General features: G+C 35.4%; 1 protein-coding gene across 7 annotated transcripts; it reads right to left on the bottom strand.

Annotated features, from left to right (window-relative positions):
- Positions 1 to 1,717: 1,717 nt before the first annotated feature.
- Positions 1,718 to 22,119, bottom strand: LOC115979433 (pentatricopeptide repeat-containing protein At1g63080, mitochondrial-like). Of its 7 annotated transcripts, XM_031101472.1 has the most exons (8): positions 21,774 to 22,119; positions 17,032 to 17,147; positions 13,709 to 13,776; positions 13,538 to 13,622; positions 12,073 to 12,226; positions 3,379 to 3,471; positions 3,183 to 3,280; positions 1,718 to 2,116 (listed from the first exon to the last, which is right to left on the bottom strand). In XM_031101472.1, the coding sequence occupies exons 2-6, from the start codon at positions 17,118 to 17,120 to the stop codon at positions 3,409 to 3,411; spliced, it is 459 nt and encodes a 152-aa protein (XP_030957332.1). In that variant the 5' UTR covers positions 17,121 to 17,147; positions 21,774 to 22,119; the 3' UTR covers positions 1,718 to 2,116; positions 3,183 to 3,280; positions 3,379 to 3,408. The 7 variants fall into 7 exon arrangements, with proteins under 7 accessions (XP_030957332.1, XP_030957335.1, XP_030957336.1 ...); XM_031101475.1 differs by lacking the exon at positions 13,709 to 13,776 and having other exon boundaries at positions 1,721 to 2,116; XM_031101476.1 differs by lacking the exons at positions 13,538 to 13,622; positions 13,709 to 13,776 and having other exon boundaries at positions 1,721 to 2,116.
- Positions 22,120 to 24,225: the final 2,106 nt, after the last annotated feature.

Genomic DNA, 24,225 nt, shown 5'->3' with positions numbered 1-24,225 from the left:
ACAGGCTTGAGTCCGTGGACCATGCAAGACCTTGGTTCTGTCCAAAGCTTTTGATTTTCATCTCTTGTACTTGGTTTCCCCATAGGTTTGAGTCCGAGGACCATGCAAGACCTTGGTTCTGTCCAAAACTTACGAGATTTATTTTTTGTGTTTGGTTTCCCACAGGCTTGAGTCCGTGGACCATGCAAGGCCTTGGTTCTGTCCAAAACTTTTGATTTTCATCTCTTGTACTTGGTTTCCCCATAGGTTTGAGTCCGAGGACCATGCAAGACCTTGGTTCTGTCCAAAACTTACGAGATTTATTTTTTGTGTTTGGTTTCCCCACAGGCTTGAGTCCGTGGACCATGCAAGGCCTTGGTTCTGTCCAAAACTTTTGATTTTCATCTCTTGTACTTGGTTTCCCCATAGGTTTGAGTCCGAGGACCATGCAAGACCTTAAAACTTGTGAGATTTGTTTTTTTTGTGCTTGGTTTCCCCACAGGCTTGAGTCCGTGGACCATGCAAGACCTTGGTTCTGTCCAAAACTTACGAGATTTATTTTTTGTATTTGGTTGTTTTTCGGATGTAAGCCCCTAGATCAGGGCGGGGAGAGCCGGCTTGAGGCCAAGAGCCCCTAGGGCTGCCTACGCCATGGGCGCTGCAAGGCGTAGCCCCTAGCAGAAGTTTATGTCGGAACAACAGCTGCACGTCAAAGGAGACGGAGGAAGCTCCGTGAATTTTTGCTTAGTAGAGAGTTGACTCCACCGCCACCTGCGCCAAGCGCGCATGCTTCCCCACAGACGGCGCCAATTGTAAGGACACGATTCCTGCGCGGCCCAGTGACATTTTTGGGTTCACGCGGGAGAGATCCCTCACAATACGATTTGTAGAGAGTGGGCTTGAAAAGCTTGGGCTTGGTCACGGGGCGATGGTCCAGTCTGGATTTCAGAAAAGTCCCTGTGGAAAATGGACTGGGCCTAAACGTTTAAAGCCCCGCCATGCTGCCACTTCTGAGAATGGGCTCCTCGGACTTGATCTGAGGACCCTTGTGATCCTTTCCGGCTGTCCAACGGAGGACCTTCTCTGTTCTGTGCATGGATCGTTCCGACGATCTTATTCATGAAGTCTTTCTTTTTTTCTCCCCCCTTTACTAGATTCACTTACTTCTCCTTTTATACTAGCGTGCATTCGATGTCCTTCGTCCACGTGTAGGGTCAGTCTTTACAAATACTGACATTGGTCCCATCAGTCTAATCCCGGAATTGTTGGGGATGACTTGATAAAGCTGCAGAGTACGGTTCTGTCAGGCATTGGGCCTTATCCAGAAGGGTATTTAGGGTAATCGCCCCAAGGTATTTTGGATTTCCTTACGAATTTATCCCTTTATTCTGGGCGGATTAGGGGCCTGCCGAGGACTAGACTGTCCTCGGCCGCCTCCCAAAATTGGTCTGTGCTCTGCGTCATGAGCTTGGGCCACAGTTCTCCTCGGATTGGGCCCTCGGACTCTCTAAGGGCAAATGGGCCTGGTCCACGAATTGTTGGGCCCCACAACAAGTTATAGCCTTTTTCTTTGATCCTTAATGTGGCGCTAGAGAGTGTTTCAATTTTCTTTTCAAAAAGTGTACCACATGACAGAATTTCCTACTATATTGATTGATTGAATATGTCTTTAAAGTCAATATTCTCAAAATTTGGATCCCAATGATAATTCTTGTAATAACGGATAAGATAATGGAGATTGTAATATCAAGGCTTAATATGTCATCAAAATCAATTACCTATGTACACATGCACAAACTCGGAACAATGGATCATAGCCGTGACCTGAAGGGATCATGTAAACAAACTAGATGAAAAAGAACATATTTCAGACCTTCAGGGATTGTTTTTACGAAGGTCCACAAAGTAGACCAAATAGTGGTGGAGCATTTCAACATTTAAGTAAGTGATTTAGGATTATGATGGCTGAGGACAAAAAATGAAAATGTGATAGCACAAAGACCATCCCTAAGATCTCATTTAGAACATGCCTGTCACCAGTTGAGGCAGTATCTTGAACGAAGTTTATCAAGCATCTCCGCATACTCAATTGGCGTTGCCTCGCTACAAAATACTTCATCCCAAATCTTGTGGAGATCTGTTCAGAAAATGATTCAGTATTAACAAAAGAACTAAACTTTATCCAAGGAAAATTTAAACACCAGAATGCAGATCAGAAATTTACTTTAGTTTCACTCTTTTGCAACAAGGAATATAATTTTGTAGAGAACCAACAACAATGTGTATCTGATTATCCTATTAAGCACAATAGCCTTTAAATCCTCAGAAACTTTAGCTGCACAGACTCACTTGTCGATGAAAATCTTAGAGATTCTTAACCATATAAACTTCTCAACATATGTGTCCATTCTATTTATATTTCCACATAGAACACATACACATCTAAATATCTAATCAGATCCAGAATATGAGTACATTTATGCATTCATAGTTCAACAAAGATCAGCACCCTAGATGAATAGATTTTGAGATTTCCTAATATACCCAGTGGATGCTAACTCTTGCCTTCTCAATAAGGTCAGAATCATATTTTTTTACTGGACAAATTTAGAAGAGCACCCCCCCTTTCCCCCTTCTCTCCTTATTCGAATGCAAGGCAAAAAAAGGAGCTATAGCTTTCGAGGAATTTGTATCCTAAAGGTTAATGATAAGAAAGGCAGTGACTCATTATTACCCATCCATGGTCTAAGATATATCCTGCAAGATTTTACCTTTTGTTAGTCCTAGACTATGGCATAATTTGTATGCATTAATATAGACTTTGGCCCTTAGCTGGAAGCCTGGAACTGACATAATTTCAGATATACCAACTCGTTTCTTGTACCTGCTGTTTCTACCGTACATTGGGGGTGGTCCAACCATGCAGGCTAACACAATGAAAAGCACTCAACCAAACCCACGTCCCCATTGTGACTCCAACAGTTTGAACTGAGGCTCAAGATGCCTTTATAAATTTGCATCCAATTAACATGTAAATCTTAACAACTTGCAATGCCTTTATACAAGACAACTTGCACTCAAATAACATGAAAGCTAAAAAGCACTGTAGGATAAAACTTGATATGCTAAAAACATAAAATAAACGACACATAATCACAGTAAATTTTTATTAAAAACTGTAAAAGCTTGCTCATGTATATTACCATCTCTATCTGTAGATGAAAGGCACATGATGAGCAAGTCAAATCTTGAGACATTAGTTAAATTTTCTATGTATCTGATAGCCAGATCCATTTCTTCACTGCCAAAAGTATAAAGCACAAGGGCATTAAGCACCATACAGAGCACAAACAAGAAATTACACAATCTGGAAAAAGACATTCATAGATATGTACTTACGTGAAAAAGGGGGCAACACATTTAATAATGTCAACTAGTAGGGAAGCAGACAGAATTTTTGAATATCTGTGGCAATGCAGTTGGAGATACAGCCTAATAAAGCAAAAATAACAACTATTAGTGGCAACATCATCGAAATAACTGAAACAGGAAAAATAGCATAAAAGAAAGCATGAGTATTGTAACTAGGACAAAAAGGCCAGGAAAATTTCCTGGTTGTTTTACTACATATGAATGTGAACATCTTGGAATAGTCCCTAGAATTAAAAGATCAGGTCAGCAGATGCTAACAATCAATTAATTAGTTTACTTATGGGGGTCCATCCAAAGAGGAGGTTTAGGTCTATCAGGCATTGTGTACATCAACCAACAATTATGTCCAAAGGAAGGGACCATGCCTATAAATACATATCAATCTTTCATGCTTAGCAATCTATATTGCTATTAGTGTATTTAAATGTGATAAGCCAACTTTGGTGGCGTGATGTTTTTTGCAGCTTCAGCCTTGGCTCGAGAAGCTGCTTGAGAAGCAAGCTCTTGCACTTCATCAGCTCTTGCTTTCCTGTTCTGTGATTTTTCTGAGAAAAGAAAATGATAGAGAGAACAGGGGGCTAGGCAGCCTAGGTTGCAGTGAGCTTGTGGGCTTTTTATTTGGGTTCGGTTTTTGGATTGGGTTGGGGTGTTCAACTGGCAACTGGCAAGGCTAGGCTTAATATTTTTTTAAAGATAGTATAAAAATAGAAAACATACGTCAAAATAGATTTTCAGAGTGAAAAAGTCAGAAAACACTTAAAAACTGTTTTTGAAACAATTTCTCCAAACAAGAAAAAGAAAGTGTTGAAATCACATGACTGGAAACACAACCTAAATCCGCATTAGTTTGTACAAAAAAATTTGTTTATTTTATTATAGAAATTTTTTTTCCCACTTTACACGTTCACTTTTAAAAAACACTCATATAATATTATTTATTATATATTCTATTTTATTTAAATAATCATATTCCATTCTTTTTTATTATTATTATCTTCAAGAGGGAGAATCTGATGAGACATGAGAGCAAGAGGAGAAATAAAATAAAATATTGAAATCCAATATGAATAGTGTTTAAGTATATATCCATATATGGTTAATCATTTAAATTTACTGACACTATTCATTTTTTATTTAATTATTTAATATTTTTTGCGCATCTTAATGATGAAGGAAGATATGATGTTTAATAATGGTGTATGAGAAAATTGAAATAATTAAAAAATAATAAAATTTGATATTTAATGAAATAAAAGTTTAGAATAAATAATATGATGTGATTATTTTTGAAAACTGGTAAAATAGAAAAGGTAAATTTTATGCTAAAATAAACATGAATTTGTACATGAGTTGATATGAATGCTAATCATGTATTTTTACATAACTTTGCAATTTGCATAGTCTGATATGTGTGCATTTTGAGGTTGGCAGGTTAAAATGTGATCCTTATTCTATTTTTAAAAAACACTAATGTGAATGCTTAGTATAGCAACAATGTAAAATTACATACTTTTAGACTAATTGATGTGGGTGATTTTTGGGCTTAAATATGTAAAATTACCTCCTTATGCCATTTTACGAGAGCTCATTAATGATTCTAAGAGTGTTTGCATTAGCTAGTACAAAAATGTATGAATATTTTAGCATAAAAACTTTCTTTTTATATTTTACATACTCATTTTTCAAAACACTTTACATCGAATTATTTATTTTACACTACATTTCATTCAAATATCAAATTTTCTTGATTTTTAAAATTTTTTCTCTTTTTTTCTCAACAAGAATCAACATCCTTTATTTTCTTTTATCCTTAGGAATGTAAATAAATAATGCAAATGAACAGTATCAATATAAATTTACATAATTATTGTAGTAACAATTTATTTTTAAACAATTTTATATGACATGATGTGAGTGAATTTTGAGTTAGTTTGCTAAAATGTGATTTTTTTTTTTTCTATTATACTAATTCTTATGAATGCTCTAATAATTTCTAAAACTTCTAAATAAACTTTTTTTTTTGAGAGATAGATCCAAATTTTTTTTTAAAAGTTTAGGACTACAACTCTGTAAGTGTGATTAGTAAAAAAAAAAAATTATGTATAATTGATGGTTAACTATGTACATTCTACCACGTAAATTATAAATTATAGTAAAAAAATTGGGTTACTAGATAACTCAATTTTTTTTAAGAAATATAAATAAGGTAATAAACTAATCCACCCATATTGGAAATAAGGCAATATATTAGTTTTTGGCTTTTTGAGCACACAGTCACCTTCCTCAGTTCACTCTCCGAAGTCCGAACCGTACTCAAAAAGAAAAATCGTTGCTTTTATTCCTCAAGAATGGCTCTCTCTCTCATCAGAGCTCCCATTTTCTCTAAGCTCCATCTCCACACTACAACCACCTTCTACTCTCTCACCAAACCCATACCCATCACCATCTTTCGCTCCTTCTTCTTTGCCACCAACAAAGAGGACAAGAAGGACCCAAAAAGGGAGCCTAATGAGAAGGAACTAAAAGAGGTAGTGGGGTCCTTGCTTGGGCAAAGACACCTGAGTCACTAGCATCCATGGAAGCTATAGCAGAAGGGAATAGAAACAATGGGTTGCAGATGCGTGAGATGAGAGAAATGTTGAAGAAGGCGAAGATATGCATGGAAGCAGTAATTGAACAGTCAGAGGCAACAAAACGCAATGCCATGGAGGTTGTGGAAAAGCTTCGAGCCATTCGAGATGGTGGGCCTAGTGCAGGTAGCCCATAGAGGAAGAAACAACGATAAGAGACACAAAAGTTTCAAACTTTCTTCATAATTTGATGCGGGTACAAAAAAAAAGTTTCAAACTTTAAAATTTGCTATTACTATGAAACAATGTTATCGATTGTGAAAAAAGTCGTGAAATTTTTTTTATGTGTTTTCTCCGTGTTTAATATGTTTTTTTTAAGGGTTTAACGGTCGGCTAACTTGGCTTGGAATGTAAATGTGGGACCAATTTAGTTGCTTATGTAGTCTAATCTTTTGATGAGACTACTTCTTATAAAGTGGAGGTCACGGGTTCGAACGTAGGATTTTATAATCATGTGTTTGAAGATGTTTTATTTAGTATGTTGTTGCTTTGTTGGAAAGGTTACGATCAAAGTTCTTCTAATGCTTATTAGTCCTTATTGGATGACATATGGCTTGGACTTGTTTGTGTTGGAAAATTCCATGTGGACTGGCTTGGTTCTTATTTTGAGCTGAGAATTATTTTTTAACTGTTTTTACAACGTGATTGGGTGATGGATTTATACAAAGTGATTGGGTGATGGATTTATACAAAGTGATGGATCCATGCAAAAGTAATATTGCTCCAATCAGGACAATGGCGGTGAAAATTTTTATCTCTAGCATTTCCATTTTATGATTGGCTTCAAATAGAAAAATGGGACGCATTAAATTACACATCTAGTACAATTTATCGGTGACAATGCCTAATGAAAGGGAGGCAACTAATTTGAATTGCTAGAATGGATGTTTAGGATTTTAGAATGATGTGCTCATAATGATTACGATCAAAGTTCTTGTAGTACTTATAGGTACTTATTAGATGATATATGGCTTGTAATTGTTTGAGTTTGAAATTCTATGTGGATTGTAGACTGCCTTAATTCTTAATTTGAAATCAAATGTGAAATTCTATGTGGATTGGAATGGTTTTTCCAATTCTGGAAGAGTATTTGTCTTTGTTCCCCCACTCTCCTTGGCTAATATACCTTAATCCCAAGGATTTGTCTCAGATACATAAGTTTCAGCATAGAATCTTCTGTTCAACTCTGGTTACTAACATCTAGCTTCTTTGTACAACTCTGGTTAATCCCAAGGATTTGTCTCAGATACATAAGTTCTCAAAATGCTATGTACACACACGCACACACAAACACAACTTTTCGCAGTAGACCCTTTAGTTTAACTCTCATTACTAACAACTATCTTCTTCAGGATTTTACTCAAGTTCTCAAAATTCTCTCTCTCTCTCTCTCTCTCTCTCTCTCTCTCTCTATATATATATATATATATATATATTCACAAACACACATATATATACCCTACAACAAAAGAGGAAAAGGAAATAGGAAGGAGATGCTAGTCGGTAATTGAAGGAATGATCAAAGTTCTAAAGCTAGTGGTGTTAAAGTGGCTAGGAAATATGTTTGTTTTCCTAAAAATGAGGGTGCTTTGGATGTGGTAAACTTATCTAATTGGAATAAGGCTGCTGTCATGAGGTGTTTTCAGTACCTGTTTGTTAAGGCAAGTTCACTTTGGTGGGTTAATAAGTTTTTTCCATTCCTCAGTCTTATTCTTGGAGTTGGGAGGAAAATCCTTCAATTGAGAGAACTGGTAAGGCATATGATTCATTTCAAAATTGGATCAGATGACTTTATATTTCTGTTAGGATTCCAGCTTGAGCATTGTAGCTGCTGTGATATCTTGAAGAGCTGTGCAATTGTAGGATGTGTGGTGATGTGTAGAAGTAATTGTTGATAATAGTTGGTATGCTAAGCTGAGCTCCATGATAAGCAGAATAGCTTTTTTAACAAGAGCAAGTGCTGAATATTGTGCAACATAGAAGATAAGCTCAGATCACACATTCTTGTATTCCAGCATGTGCAGATTGTAATTCAGCATGTGAGAGATTAGAGTTAGCCGTTAGGATACTTTTAGTAGTTTGAAGCAGTTAGTTACTTGTTTGTAATGCAATGTATAAAGGTCCTGTATAGTAAATCAAGATGAATATATATTTTTGGATAATTAATAGGATTTTATTGCAAAAGAAAAGGATTACTTTATGTTCATGATGATGAACATAAAGCACCTTGTAGAAATACAAACATATCAAATAGAAGATCTAAGAGAGAGTTGAAAATAGAAAATGGAAGAAAATACATTTTTCTTTTAGAATATACTTTTTTTTTTTTAACATGGATGATGTAAACCAGAATATGAATGAAATAAGCCAAGTTTTACTTTCTAGTTTATTCTAAAACACTCCATCCTTTCTTCTCTCTATTCCATCTTTCTAAGGAGGTTGGTTCCCTCAAAGAACGATTGCATTTTCATTAAGAACCAAGCAAGTTCTTAACAATTTATTTGGCAAGACTCTTGGCATCCTTTGTGGCCCATTTATGAGAAGTTTGGGCAAAGGCTTTATATGATTTGGTTATTGGTATTAATTTTAGGAGTTTCAGAGTTAAAGTAGAATGGCTCATGTAAGGATACTTAGGAGATGCTAGGAGGCTGATGCTCTCATCCGAATTCTGAATTGCTTGTTCATGGGGATGTCTGCTATATTTGCAGAAGCAAGATTGAACATAGGATTCACCTCCTCTTTGAGTGCAGCTTCCCTAGTCAAGTGTGGAGGAAGATTTCAGGTGATTGCCTAGTTGATACTTGTATCAAATGTAGGGATGGGATGTTGGTTTGATTATTGATTTGAGTCGTGAGGGTTTTAGAATTATTCTCAGTTGTTTAGCTAGGGATGTCTCTATCTATTATCTTTGGTTGGAGAGGAATGCTAGTGTTTGGCAAAGTGAAAGGAATGAGGAAGCACTGATCCACAAGATAAAAAAGGCTGTGAGGTTTAAGTTGGCTGTCTAGCTCAAAGAAAGTCCCCTGTTCTGCTTTGAATAGAAACCTGTGCTGCTTGCAGAGGCTTCCTAAATTTGTTCATGTGGGGCTTAGTTAAAAAAAGTGTTTTTTTTTTTTTTTTTTGGCTGGGAAATAAACATTTTAGGACTGAATCAAACTTACTAGGCTACATCTTTCCATAAGGTTATAAGGCATTTGACAAACCTCAAAGGCTGGTTATATATAGACAAATTATCAGCAGACTTTGACAAAATTGACCACTTTTCAAGCTCATGGGCTGCATTATTTGCAACTCTTCTTGCCGACTAAAATTGGAAGTTCAAACTCTGATTTTAGCACTTTGATATCTTCAATAATAGTTGCAATCTCCCATTCAGGTTCATGGTTTAGTTCTGTCAAAAGCACCTACGCAATATTTCAGACATCCTTCAATAATTGCCTGTTTATAACCTTCCTGTTTTGCAATGAGGACTGCTAGCCTCACTGCCATTGCCTCCAGCAACTTTAGGCTTCCCTGCTTGATCCAAGCTTGACCAAGCAACAACAATAACAGTCTTAGTCCCAATCTTTTTGGGGTTGGCTTAGAGTCAGTCACATGTATTCTTTTCTTCCATCCTATCATTTTTAAACATTGCATCGCCATTCAATTTAATCTGGTTGTCTGGTGGTTTGCGCCATCTTTCTTACTGTTGGTTTCTGTTTACAATCAGTGTATGCGTTAAACCTTCTGCGTATATTTTAGTCATCTGCATCGCTTTATGTAGAAGGCTGTCCTAGTGTCCCTGCCTTTTGTTAAAGCAAAATTGATTCATCAACTTCCTTAATTAGGAGGTCTACAACTATCACAACACTCCTAGAGAACTCTTCTTTTTCCAGTATATCGTCAACAAGCTCTACGTAGGGTTCAGTAACATGCACATTATAAATGTCATAGTGGGGTATAGTATTATGACCTCTGAATGGTTAAAGAAAGATTGGTCTTTTTCATAAAATTTGTTTATACTTTACATCTAGAATGTTTAAAGTTAATATTGTTGAAAGTCTTTTTCATATACTATTATGTTTTAAGGTTAATGCCACTATTTCCTGCTTTAAGTCTGAAGCATTTGTGGGTTTGGTTATCTTATCTTAATCCGCAATTCCAAAGGAGAAATAATAGTTGTTTCCTGTGAAAGAAAGCACAAAAGAGAGAACTTTTTTGTGGTCCGCTGCTACGGTGATGAGGAAAACTGTACTTTTCTGTCAATTTATGGGGTATTCTGAACTCATAAAATGGAGTGCACTTGGGCTGAAATTGGGGTCCTCTCTCCAAATCACCTTAAAATATGAAATTTCACTCTTAAAAAAAGAAAGAAAAAAAAAAAGAAAGAAAAAAAAGCCCAAAAACAAAAGTTATTGCAACCAAGGAAGACATTCGGCCATGTCCAGCTTCTCTTAAGAAAGAATTCTCAGAGAAAACCTTAAAACTGCTAGATCAAATGACAACACAAATAACAAACAGAGACTGGTAAGTGTTAAGCAACAGACACAACTTATCCAAAGATTTTAGACAAGAATAATTGTATGAACAATCTACTATTAGTCTCTAGTGGCCTCTCTCTCTCTCTCTCTCTCTCAAGTCCCAAGGCAATTTTGATTTCCCAATTGAATTCAACTCATGACTGTTTGATCAATAACCAAAAAGAGTTGTATATTTTTCAATGATAAATAAATAAATAAAACTATATGGCTAATTACTATTTTTAGAATAATGTAATTTATGTCAAGACTCTTATAACTCAATTAGCAGCTCATGGTGATCTAATGAAGAAGTCCAAGGTTCAAACCCCCTCCCTTGATGTTATTGAATAATAAAAAATACAAATAAAAAATAAAAAATAAAAATAAAAGAAGAAGAAGAAGCAACTTAAAGTTTTTAACTTTTAGCTTTAACCTCATAGGACACCCAAGTCGTGGGCTCTCTAAGTCTAGGATGTGACGGAAATCTCAATTTCAATTCACCACATTACTTATCTATGATGTTTCTTTGGTATTTTATAGGAAGGTCCTAGAAAAATTTAGCTAAATGCCAAGATAACACTTCTTTATATATATTTTCTTTTAAAAAATCTTTTTTTCAAAATAAATGAATGAGATTTTAGAAAAGTTATTTTATTTTATTTTTATTATAGAGATTTTATAAAGGTTATTGAATTTAGAACTTACTATCTATTGCCACCAATTTATTATGACTTATTGTTAGTTATTTTGTTCTTTGGTAGAGACTAAAGTACTTATATATACTTTGAAGTTTGAAGAATGAAAAAAAAAATAATAATAATAAGGATTTTTTAGAAGAAAAAATTGAGGTTAAAAAAAAAATACAGGTTAAAAAAATTGTTGCATGTAAGCTTAACTTAAAAATTTTAAAAAATAAATAAATAAAAGGAAATAAAACTGTACATAAATAAATCAAAGAAAACCATTTGACACAGGCACACAAAAATTGATAGCTTAGTCCCCAAGAATGGCTCTCTCTCTCACCAAAGCTTCCATTTTTTCCAAGCTCCATGTCCGCACTACCCACTACTCTCTCACCAAACCCATGCCCACCACCATCTCTTGCTCCTTCTTCTTCAACTTCTTCAAAGGCAACAACAATGAAAAGCCACAGGAAAACCAAGATGACTCAAAAAAAGAACTTTCAAACCAGAAGGCAGAGAGCTTACTGAGGAAGAAGAAGAGCTGAGAGCCATGGAAGCTGTAGTAGAAGAGCAGGAAGAATTTGGGCTAGAATGTGTTAAAGTCAGAGAAATGATGAAGGAAACATTAGTACTTATGGATGAATACATAGAGTGGACATATGAAGTACAACGCAATGTTGAAAGGGCCGTGGAATGGCTTCGAGCATTTTATGATGATGGGTCTAAAGCAGGTAGCCCATAGAGGAACAAACAAGTTGTGCTGGCTTCCCATTTTGCCTTATTAAATGAAACTTTTCATTCACATATTATGGCATTCAAAATTATGATTAAAGCTCTAATGGCTAATACCTTGGTGTGACCTTGAACGGCAGACACTCCTGACCTCTGAATATTATTTGGTACTGGATGAACACTCTGTCCATTAACCTTGCTCCCTGAACTTAACTTTCTGCATTCCTTGCCCAGAACTTCTTGGTGGTCCAGACACCTTCTGAAGAATCTCCTGGAAAAAGAATTATGTTATTTTAAGAACAATAATAGAATGTCATAAAAACGAGGAGTCAAAAACTAAAAGAAAATAAATATCTAGCTGAGGATACTATTTTAGTGGAAACTAAACACCATCAGCTCAGAGAACATGAGAGCAGAATAAAACATCAACTTTCATTAATAATTCTAATACCACTACCCTTTTCGCTATCATCTCTAGATTCGATCCACATCTACTCTGCAAACAGAAGTCATTATACTGCCCAATATATCGAACTGTCCAACTCATTAAGAATATCTGAGACATTCATGGCAACATACAAATTTCCATAGCATGTACAACTTTAGCTCATTACTAAAGAGCTGTTTCACTACTGCTCTGCCAGTTTGGCAATTGCAAAAAAAGTACGCAAAAATGTCTATAAGAGCTCTACAATAAATATAAAAACAATTTTAAGTTGTGAAAAGGAAAATTGCAGCGAAATCAGTTTCATATCAAGGGTCACTCACCGTGAAAATGAAAATACTGTCCTCTTGTTATAAAAAATGACCTCAAATGATTGTAATCTGACATTTAAAAACTTAATCCACTAAGATTTCAATTGTGACTTGACTATGTCCCCTACTAGTGATGTTGTTATTGCTACATTATTTGCTATTTTAAAGTGTGATCTTTTACTGTCACATCAATATTTAATGATAATGGATGCATGCTGAGATTACAACTCAAGAATGTTGAAGCATAGGACCTGTTGAGCTAAACAAACACAAAAGACATTTAGTATTTAAACAGATTTCAAGATACCGATTATAAACAATCCTATCTCATATTCATAATGTCCAATCTAGCAAAATGACTGAGTGTGACAATATCATCGCATCGTATAATTATAACTCATAATTCCCATCATGCATCACATACACAAAGTTTATGAGCTCTACAAGCAACTCATGTGCATATCCAAAAATATTGAGTTTTTTAGAAAGAATGATCAAAGGCAACAAATCAAATGGAAAACAGAGTCCTTAGTTGAAGACATTCCAAGTAAGCTGTGCGGCAAGAATCCCAAGTCCCAACAATTTGCCAATCTTGCCTCAAAATAGTTTCATGAACATATTTGGGTCTGAAATGACTATGTTGCTGGTTAGAACTTTATGTTATTATCTTGAAATAAACTTTTCTTTTTTGTTGCATCTAAAAATAGTTGTCCAAAAAACAAAGTCCTTGAAGAAAAAAAACGTGATACCCTCTATTCCAAACAATGACAGACCTACCACCCTTAACTGTAAAGCATGCCCTGTTACAAAGAATGTTCCAACTTACCAGATTACAGAACCTGTCAAACAAACGAATTGGGAACAGGTTCCATGAATATGGGAAAGAACATGCCTCTGCCTCATATAAGAACCTGCATCCAGACTTGATTTTATTCTGAAATACTTTCCAACCACACAATGGAGGTTCTTGCATGATTGAAATTGGATAATGTGAAACCTGGTCTACTTTGAATCAGAAACCTCCATACAATGGCCATACACTGCTGCAGCTTTCTTTTAATTTTTCTGTACAATAACTTTAGGCTCAAATATATATATATATATAGATAGATAGATAGATATAATCCGTTTCAATCTACCAAGAAAAAACATATCATTACATGTTATTTCCTGCAGCAACTTTGCACCCCAGAGGACAGCAGTGGAAATCATAAATTAGATTTCATTGTGATAGTGAAAATGAATCACTAAATGAGATCTGATATGCTCAAGTGCAAGTATGCTGTTTACAAAATAAGTACATCTAAATTCTGCACTAACTAATTCAAGCAACAAATACAACCATCCCTCATAGAAATATTCACAATACTTTACTATGGTATAAACTGCATGAATCAAGTTAACATCATACAGCACAATGGTTGTGCAAACATAGTTTCACACATCAGTTGCCAAGTTCAGTTAAATGATTTTATTCCAAATAAGTACCTCATTAATAATACGAAACACTAGATAGCCTAAAGAATTGCAACCAAAGAATTAGATAGCATGATAATGTTAATTTTATTCCATTAAAATGAATTGAGAAACTGATGACAAATCAAAATCTAGACTAAATAACCAGATTTGCACCACCCCACATCTGTTATAAATAGCTCGTTTGACAAAGTTACTCTTGTTGGTAAGTAATGATATGGGAACTGGCATAGTGGCCTTTTTTTGTAACTTTCAAGTGGGGGAGGTGATGTTTGAACCCAGGTTCTCCTTTTGAGAAAAACAGTAACGGCATTGAGCCAGAAGGCTCTTGGCATGACATAGTGACTCGTGTCTTCAAACTTGGTTGGGTGATTTACTAGAATCTTCTAGTATGGCTGGAGGATCACTAGATATGCTCGTAGCTTCACATGCACCTCCTACATTCAATTCACTAAAATTACTTTTCTTTAATGAAGAGGGAGAATTCTCCTTTTCTTTGTTTTCATTAGCCCATTCTTTTTCTTTTCCTTTTCCTTTTTCTTTTTCATTCTCAATTTCTTTATTAGTATGAGTCTCACCGTCTGGCATGGGAAACAATGGAGGTTCCCGGCCACTCAATCAAGAAAATACCTTTTCAACCATCTTACTAATTTCCTTCCCCAGACCATTACTGTCCAAAATTAGCTCCCAAACAGATTTAGAAGCTTTCTCCAGCATTGGAGCTCCGTATGAAATCGATAAAAATTATATGTTACAGAAGCTTCAATAGGCACAAGTGCCATAAAATTAGTATTGTCACACATTGGAAGCCCCTTCTAAACCATGACATTGAAAAAAACCACACATGCTTGCAATGTGAGATGTTCTTCCAGATCCATTTAGAGATCCCAGGTTCAGAGTAAAAAAAGTGGCAATGGACAAAGAAAGCTCTATCCTCATGTGCATTACCAAAGTTTGACAAAGAGTTGATTTAAGCTTCGAACCACCTAAGGTATGTACGTACAAGGTATCTACCCACATGGATTCAACCCACATACAGGGTATCTACCCAAAATTGCTAAACCCACTTTCAAGTTTCATTCATTATCTATCCTTATTTACCATCCATTTGGAACCCCATTTTGGAGAAGATGGAGAAAAAGCTGGCTGGTTGGAAGCATCTATATTTGTCTAAGGGTAGTAGGTTTACTCTCTTGAAGAGTACCCTCTCTAGTTTTCCCACATACTATCTATCCTTATTTACCATCCCTGTAGCTGTGGCTGACAGATTGGAGCTTATTTAGAGGAAATTCTTGTGGGGGTCTTCGGATGAGTGTTTTAAACATTCTTTGGTGGCTTGGGAGAAGGTATGTTCACCTCTAGAGATGGGTGGTTTGGGGGATAGGAAGTTTGGTCACTTCATCCAAGCTCTATTAGGGAAATGGTTATGGAGGTTTGGCCAAGAAGGAACTAGTCTTCGGCAGAGGGTTATTGCCACCAAATATGGCGAGGGTCAAGGGGGGTGGACTACTAAAGATTGTAGAAGGGCACACGGGTGTGGCCTTTGGCGTGGTATTATTGTCAGTTGGGAGAGGTTCTCCAAACACTTAGCTTTTGTGGTGGGTGATGGTTCTCGTATTCGTTTTTGGCATGATAGGTGGGTTGGGGATTTCTCTCTTAAAATGCTCTATCCTCAGTTATATGCGTGTTCTTGTGACAAGGAAGCCTGTATTTCTGACTTGTTGGATCATCAAGAGGATGGGAGTAGTAGATGTTGGAATCTGAGATTTTATAGGAATTTTCATGAGAGGGAATTTGAGGCTGCCTTCTCTTTCCTAGAACTCATTTAGTCTCGGATCCCAAGTGGTATTGGGTGGGATAGACCCTAGTGGTGTCTTAATAGGAATGGTAAGTTTGATACTTGGTCCTTCTATCATAATATCAGGGGTACAACTCCTTCTTACTTCCCATGGAAGGGGATTCATGGCCGGATTCTTACCTTGGATAATTTGATGCTCTGGGGCCTCCCTTTGGCGAATAGGTGCTGCATGTGCTGCTGTTCTGTGGAATCTATGGACCATCTTCTCATTCACTGTCTTGTAGCTTATTCTTTGTGGGTGCAAATGTTACAAGCTTTTGGGATTCAATGGGTCATGCTAGGTTCTGTGGAGAGTTTGGTGTCTTGTTGGAGTAATTGGTTTGGAAAATATGCTTCAAACGTATGGAATATGGTTCCTGGTTGCTTGATATGGGTTGTTTGGTTGGAAAGAAACCAACGCTTTTTTGAGGTTCTGGAGAGAACGCTTGATCAGTTACAAGCACTCAGCCAAAAATACTTTTTTTGAATGGGCTAAATGCTAGGGTTATTCAAACTGTTCTTCTGCTTTGGAGTTCTTTTCTACGCTTAGTAATGCCAATTAAGTTGCTTCTTTTTTTCTGTTTTCAGTTGTTTTTGTTTGCTGTTTTTTGTGTTCACCATCTTGAACACCTGTAATGGCTGTTTGCGTTTTTCTTCTTGAATAAAAGTCTTATTACTTATCAAAAAAAAAGTTTCATTCATTATTTTCATATATCCATCCACATTAATCATCAAAATTGGTTACACTAGATTGGTCATCTTATTAATTTTTGACAAAGTCAAGGAAATTTCAAGGTACTGAAAACTCAGTCACTATTTAACATTTGATACTGCTAAGATAACTTTAAGATAACGACAATTGTCCAACAGATGACCAAAGCCTTTTCACAACCACATAAAAGCTATGAGTTTTCCAAAAAGTAAGTGAATGCCTTTAGTGCGCACCTGGGAGGCTATTTCTACCTCTAAAGACAAATGAAAAAAGGACAAAAAACACTAAAACTTACTCAAGTTCCTGCCTTAGCGCATCAAACAACTCTCTTTTGGTTTGTTTCTCTGCCCCGGGGGTGTTAAGAACTTTACTCAGTTCAGCCATTTTAATAGTAGTATTCTTAAGCTCTTCCTGCAAAAAACAAAGAGCATGGACATACAAAAATTTCACATTAAAATAAATAAAAAAACCAGTACTTCCTTAAGCATTGATATCTTTGACAACTATTGATTTTAACTTTTTCCACTACTTCCATTCCTCCCTTTCTAATTACAGAATTAAGCAGAGGAGAGAATACTTGTGCTAGAACTTGCTTATGAAATCCAAGTATTTCACTAACATAGGCGGCATCAAACTCATCAAGTCACAACACGTCCCTAAGACTAAAAGAATTGTATAAACATGGACAACTGGTTGGCCTAATGAAATTCAACGGGAGCTAGCAACATGAACCCAAAATTTTTTAAAATTCACCAATAAATTTCTAAACTTGATTCTTCTAAACATCTAGATAAGCAACCCACTTTAGTCTACCAGTACTGTCAACAATTCACAAAAAAATTTAGTAAATCCCCACAAATTCTTACGCAGAGTGCAGACCACACAAATTGCAATGTGGTTCAAGAATTAGAATTGGTGATACCAACGCTAGAACTTATACTAAGAACTAGAGGGTATCAACAAAATTTACATAAATACATACATAAGCTCTATATATAAAACCTCACTAATAAAAAAGACACGCACACACTTATAAACAAGGGAACTTTTTGTTACAAACAACAAAGTCTCTGCACTAAATATTGGGAGGGTTCTATTATCAAAACTCATATGCAACAGACAGCACCATCATGTGCATGTGTGCCTATATACATGGACCTTTGATATCATTAAGTGTTATGTATATCACTTGCCCTCTCTCTCTCTCTCTCAGACACACACACCAGTATATGCCACTCATGAGTAACAAGTACAAATTAGTGTTTCTCTTTTGTGATTTTGTGTCTAGCAAAACAAAGGCAATGCTTGTGTTTATAAGAAGTTGACGATAAAGATCCGCTCCAAACATGTTTAGATAATTTCTAAATAAAATTATGTGACAAAAATGACATATTCACAGTCCCTTCTATAGTTATATAGCGTGTTGAAAAAAGATATCTCCACATATGTTTAAAATCAAACTTTTTTCATGACAAAAATTTTAGATTCATAACAAATTTTAAAACTTTTTTCACTTTATGAGATGATAAGTTGTGATCAGTGTCTTTGATGTACAATCTGACACTAACAGAATACCTTGTTAGCTCATACATTGCACAAGGCCTTGATTTAGCTTCCATTTTATAGATTATTGTTGCCTATCAAAGGCTTCCCCGCAAGTGCAAAAAAAAAAAATTATGCAGAAGACTGAGACAGCCTCAACATTGATGAGCATTCACTAAAAATCAGATTTGTACCCCAAATACCACAAGTTTTATAACTTCCCCTGCAAAAATGAAGGAAAAATCAAGATATTCCTTACAATTATCATTACCCCCATTAGTCAGTTTTATCTTCCACTGATATAGAGATGGAGGTGATGTACAATATTTATGATGATCTCCAAGCCAAAACACAAGGCTCAAGCGTAGTATAATTTTATTTTTTTTCCTTCTTGCAGGTCTAATAAATAGTGCCTTTTGTACAAATATTCCAAACAAATTAATAGATTTCACTTTAACTATTGAACCTCCACAACCTTAACCATTTTCACACAATACTATCTCCAAACATGGTTTGGTTTTAACCTCCCTCAGTCAATTGTCTATAGAAGAGGAAATATCTGAAGATTTCATAGTTCATACTATTACTATGATTTTCTAGAATAAAGACAGATTGGCTTGTCTACAAGGCCATTCTAGCCTTTCTTACGTAAAAGGAAAGAAAAAGAAAAAAAAACTTCAAGATTTCCCATGCACTTTAACATTAGTAGGTCCCATTAATCATTAGTTAATATGTTGATATGATTACAGTACAGAGTAAAACAATATGGCTTTATCCTAGAGGGAGGGAGGCATGAAGCAACCAAAGTGCCAAACTAATTATTATTTGTTTCACAATTGTTGTATGATATAAAAATAAATAAAATTACTAATGATGGCATTCTTACTTTAAAACTATTATTCTACGTACCCTCAAATGAATAAAGTTTCAAGAACCCCTAGTAACACTCAAATAGTGGCAAGTGCAAACGGGACAGGAATCAAAATTAGTAAGGGTTGACACAAATTTCATCCAGCATTTTGAAAAAAGGAAACTAAAAGATATGAAAGTGAAACAAAAAGAATCTTAAACTGATTGATATTGCATAGGTCTAACAACTCAATCCATAGTTGTTTTAAAACAATAGTTGTTTAACTTGCAAGCACCCATGATGTTTTTTAAGACTAAATTTGATCAGCTAGTTACAACTGGATTACTTTTGTAAAACTGAAACTGATTCAAGATATAATTTGGTCCAGAACCTAATCGCTAAGCATTTAAGAATTTTGCGACTGGTTTGGGTAGAGGAGGATACCTATTGAAGGTTTGATATTTCGGCTATATTTGAATTGGAATACTAGTTTTTATGATTGGAAAACTTTCAATAATGGTTGGAACATAGTATAGCTAACTAGTACAAGAAATAAGATCTATGAATCTAGTCTCAAACTAGGACTCTTGAGTATCCACCTAAGAGGGCAGTATAATACACCTAATGGCTAGTCAAATGGTTTAGCAACAACATGCGTGCACAAGAAAATTGCAACAAAAGATCGAACAGTAAAAGGAATAAACAATCTTGGGCACATAAATGAAAAGAAATACCATTTCGTAAGAAGTATAGAATTTTACTCAAAGCAAATATACCACTCATATAATGACTAGTGATAGGTTAAAATATAAAATTTGTCTTTGATCTTGAGAAACTAAATAACCTTCACCCAGACTTTGGAAGCAACTCTCGAATATTTTCATCTACTTGATTAGACAACAGCAAGTCAATAAACATGGCAGCAGTTGTTGCGTTTGCTGAAAATCCCTTGCCAACCATCATTTTGAGATATTTCATTGCCCTTGCTGTGTCACCATGTTGCAATAACCCCTGGATTAATATGTTGTATGTGAGATGGTCAGGTGAACAACCGTTGCTATCCATTTCCTCAAGCAGCTCACCCGCTTCATCAATTAGTTCATTCTTGCAAAATCCATTGATCATTATAGTATAAGTCCGAACATTAGGTTGCAATCCTTTTGCAAAAAGACCGCAAAAGATTTCTCTTGCAATTGTAAGTTCCCCAACATTGCAGAACCCATCAATCAAGGTGTTGTAAAACACAATACCGTGATCCGACTTTTTTTCTTCCATCTCCTGAAACAGTGTCATTGCCTCATCAATTCATCTATTCTTACAAAATCCATCTAACAAGATGTTATAGGTTAGGGGATCTGGATGTTGGCCACAAGCTTGCATCTTATGGAATAACTCCAGTGCAGCCTGGGGTCTCTCCACTTTGAAAAACCCATTGATAAGAGTGTTGTAAGTCGAAACATTAGGAATCACTCCCTTGTTGGACATTTCATGAAAGATACGCATTGCCTCATCAATTTTTTTACTTTTGCAATATCCATTGATCAATATGTTATAGGTAATCACGTCGGGTGAACAACCCTTCTCAACCATCATATTAAATGTCTTAATTGCCCCATCCATTTGGTTTTGCAAACAATAACCATCAATCAAAGAACTGTAAGTGACTTGGCTAGGATCAATGCCTCTTTGAATCATCACTTCAAAAACTTTTTTTGCCTCACTCAACAACCCTTCCTTGCATAGCGTGTCAACCAGTATGTTGAAGCTTCGCACATTTTGCATGATCTTCCTTTGTCCCATCTCATTCAACAAGGTCACAGCCTCCCTCCACCGGCCAAAATTGCATAGCCCTTGAATTACGCAATTGTAAGTGACAACATCTGGCTGAATGCCTTTACTCATCATTTCAGACAAAAGGTACAAAGCCTCAGTTACCAATTTGTCCTTACATAAACTGTCAATGATCGTGCTATACAGCTCCACAGTTTGTGCAAAATTCCTTTTTTCAATCTTCCTGAGCAACCTAATAGCCACACCAGTCTGGCCAATCTTACACAGACCATTTACTATTGTTCCACAAGTAATTGCATCAGGTCGGTACCCTTTGTTCTCCATTTCATCTACCAACCTCACAGCTCCAGGAATATTACCTTGAAGACAGAGACCATTAACAAGAGTGTTTAGAGTAATTTGGTTAGGCTGATAACCAAGTTTCAAAATTGTTGCTAAGACAGAGAACCCAAAATCGACCCGTCTCAAACGGCAGTAGCAATTAATCAAAACAGTGAGAGTACAAACATCGGGAGAGATTCCGAATGATTCCATTCGATGAAATAAAGTAATGACTACGGAGTAATGCTTCATTCTTGCAATGGCACCCAACAATTGAGTAAAATCGACAATGGAAGGCAAAGGGTGCATGTGAAGCATTGTATCAAACAGGCCTAAGGCATGATCAAGATTCTTAAAGGTTCCAGATTTGGAGTGATCTCTCACAGAATTCAACAACTGATTCCGTTTCTGATATGGGGTTTTCGCATTTTCTCTAACAGTAGAACAATAATTAGAAGTAAAAGCACGAAATGGAAGGCTTACTCTAATAATCAAACGATTGCATATAAGAAGCAGAGAGGATGCTGATTTACCCATTTCACAATGACGACAGTCTCAGCTACCAGCTCGGGTCTGGTTCGGTTTTGGCTTAGCTTCGGAACTTCAAAAATCGAAGGGAGAAATCACGATGGTGGAGTTGCAGATCGGAGAGTGAATCAACGAGTTCGAACTTCGTTCAGAGCCCTTTTTCTCTTTTGACAAGAAAGTATACGACGAGGAGAAAAGTCGAAAGGAGAAATCACGGTGGTGGAGTGGCAGATTGGAGGGCGAAGCAGAAATCGCGGTGGTGGAGTGGCAGATCGGAGGACGAAGCAGTGAGTAGGACTGGATGAGAATGATTTGTATTTCTGGGATAATTGGAAACTCGTTCAGACCCTTTTTGACCCAAAAAAAACAATAAAAAATTGTAAGGTCAGACATATTTTGTTTTACTGCACGTGTCCTTTCTAAATTTTATTGAAATTTTTGTTCATGTTGTGCAAAAAATAAAGAGAACTGATGAGCATGTGAGTTTGACCGGAAATATAACCTTATTGATCATATTAAATTTCTCAATTACATCTATTGTGATCTTAGTTTTTAGAGTTTTTAAATACTTTCTATTAAGTATAATGTTATTTTGTGGAAATGTATTTTTTATTCAAATTAAATATTGTGACCTACCCCCTTTACACAAGCGTGAGTTTAGAGAATTTCTTTTATTATTGTTTAAAAATAAATATATAAAATTAATTGATCAAAGGTTATCCAATAAAAGTTGGCACTTGACAGCACATATTCTTTCCGAAATGTTTGGTGGCAATAAAAAGATGACACGTGTCCTGTCGTGTGTAATACCCGTGACTAACTTGATTAGTTGAGTTAAGTGAGTCATGTGTATTGCACATGATAATGACAAATGATATCTTCTTATTAGTGATTAAAATCCAAAATTTCAAACATTTCTTTAAAACATAAAGTTTAGATTGGCAGAGTCTATTACAACTTAATAATCACCAAGTCAAAACATTAAATCTACAAAAGCAAAACAAAATGCATGTTAAACAAAGCATAAATCCAAATGGTTGTTAAAAGAAAACATTAAATTTGCAATGTAAAATGCAAAAAGCCCATAATTTGTCCCAAAACAGCACATACTATTCCAAATCTATACGCAAAACCCAAATCCAGATTCATTCATATACAAATATAATTGTTGGTGTTATGAAGGTACATTTCTTCCAGGATTGACATAAAATTGGTTTCAAATTTCTGCTATAATGTACTTTGAACAAAAACAATATCTCAATAGTATTATATGAGAAATTGGGATGTAGCATCCATCATCTATATCTATATATATCTAAAAACTGAAGCGTAGCGTTTATTATTGCTGAGCTCCTATTGCGCCATCTCATCACCACAACATTGGCCACGTAATTATTATTTTTCTTATTTATTTTTTATTTTTATTTTTTTAACAAAAAAATATAAATAGATTATTGACTTTACATATTCATCTTGGACAGTTTTAACATTACATATAATTTTGTCTTTACATATTTATCTACTTTAATTTATAATTTATTTTTTATTCTTATTTTTTTACAAAATAAATAGATTATTGACTTTACATAGTAAATTAATTATTATGATTAAATTTTTTTAAAAAAAGAATCACTTGCATTTGAAGCCCCCCTAATCATTGCATAAAATCTTTAAAAAAATATTTTGAAAAAATATAATCTATAATCTATTATAAAAGTTGAATCCTTAGAATTGATTGATGCACAAAATGGTAACACGTGTCATTTTATTGAAACATAAGTGAATGTCATTCTATTCTCTTTCTTTTCTCCAGCTCATCTTTCTTCGAATTGATTAAAAGTTTGGCATTTTAGATTTTCACCCCAAAAGGATGGCATTACAAATTAAGTGGGAAAAAAATAAAAATAAAATTTGGCGTTGTAGATAACAACCGTCATCTACACCCAACTCAAAGCATTTTAGATACTCACTTTTACTCCCCCACCCTTTCCACTTCTCAAAAGGCACAACACAAACCCCACATAAATTAGCTCTCTTGGCCTCCTTCTACACTTCTTTAAAAGGGGAATATCAATGCTTTCTATTCCTTGCCCATGGGGTTGAGCTTGACTTCCCAATTTGTTTTTTCTATCTTCATAGGACCATTATTGGTTGTTCAGGGGAGTTGAGTACTGCTTACACCCTTAAGTATTTGGAACAGGCTAGATGTGCACTGTGCCTTCATGTCAACATCTCTCATATTTCTCATAAGTTAAATTGGAAAGCATGTAGATTTTTTTTGGAATGCAACCAAGAGAGGTGACAAGGTTCTTGCTTCTATCAGAATTTGTAGTTCTTATCCGCGAAGTTTAGGGCACTATAATCTATTCAAATACTCCTCAAGGTACAGGACTCGCTGTCTTTTTTTCCTATCTTCTTTGACATTATACAACAACATATCATACACAAACTTGACAC

This window comes from Quercus lobata, chromosome 3 (assembly GCF_001633185.2).
Source record: "Quercus lobata isolate SW786 chromosome 3, ValleyOak3.0 Primary Assembly, whole genome shotgun sequence".
Taxonomy (NCBI): Eukaryota; Viridiplantae; Streptophyta; class Magnoliopsida; order Fagales; family Fagaceae; genus Quercus; species Quercus lobata.
This window is presented reverse-complemented; position numbering and strand designations above follow the sequence as displayed.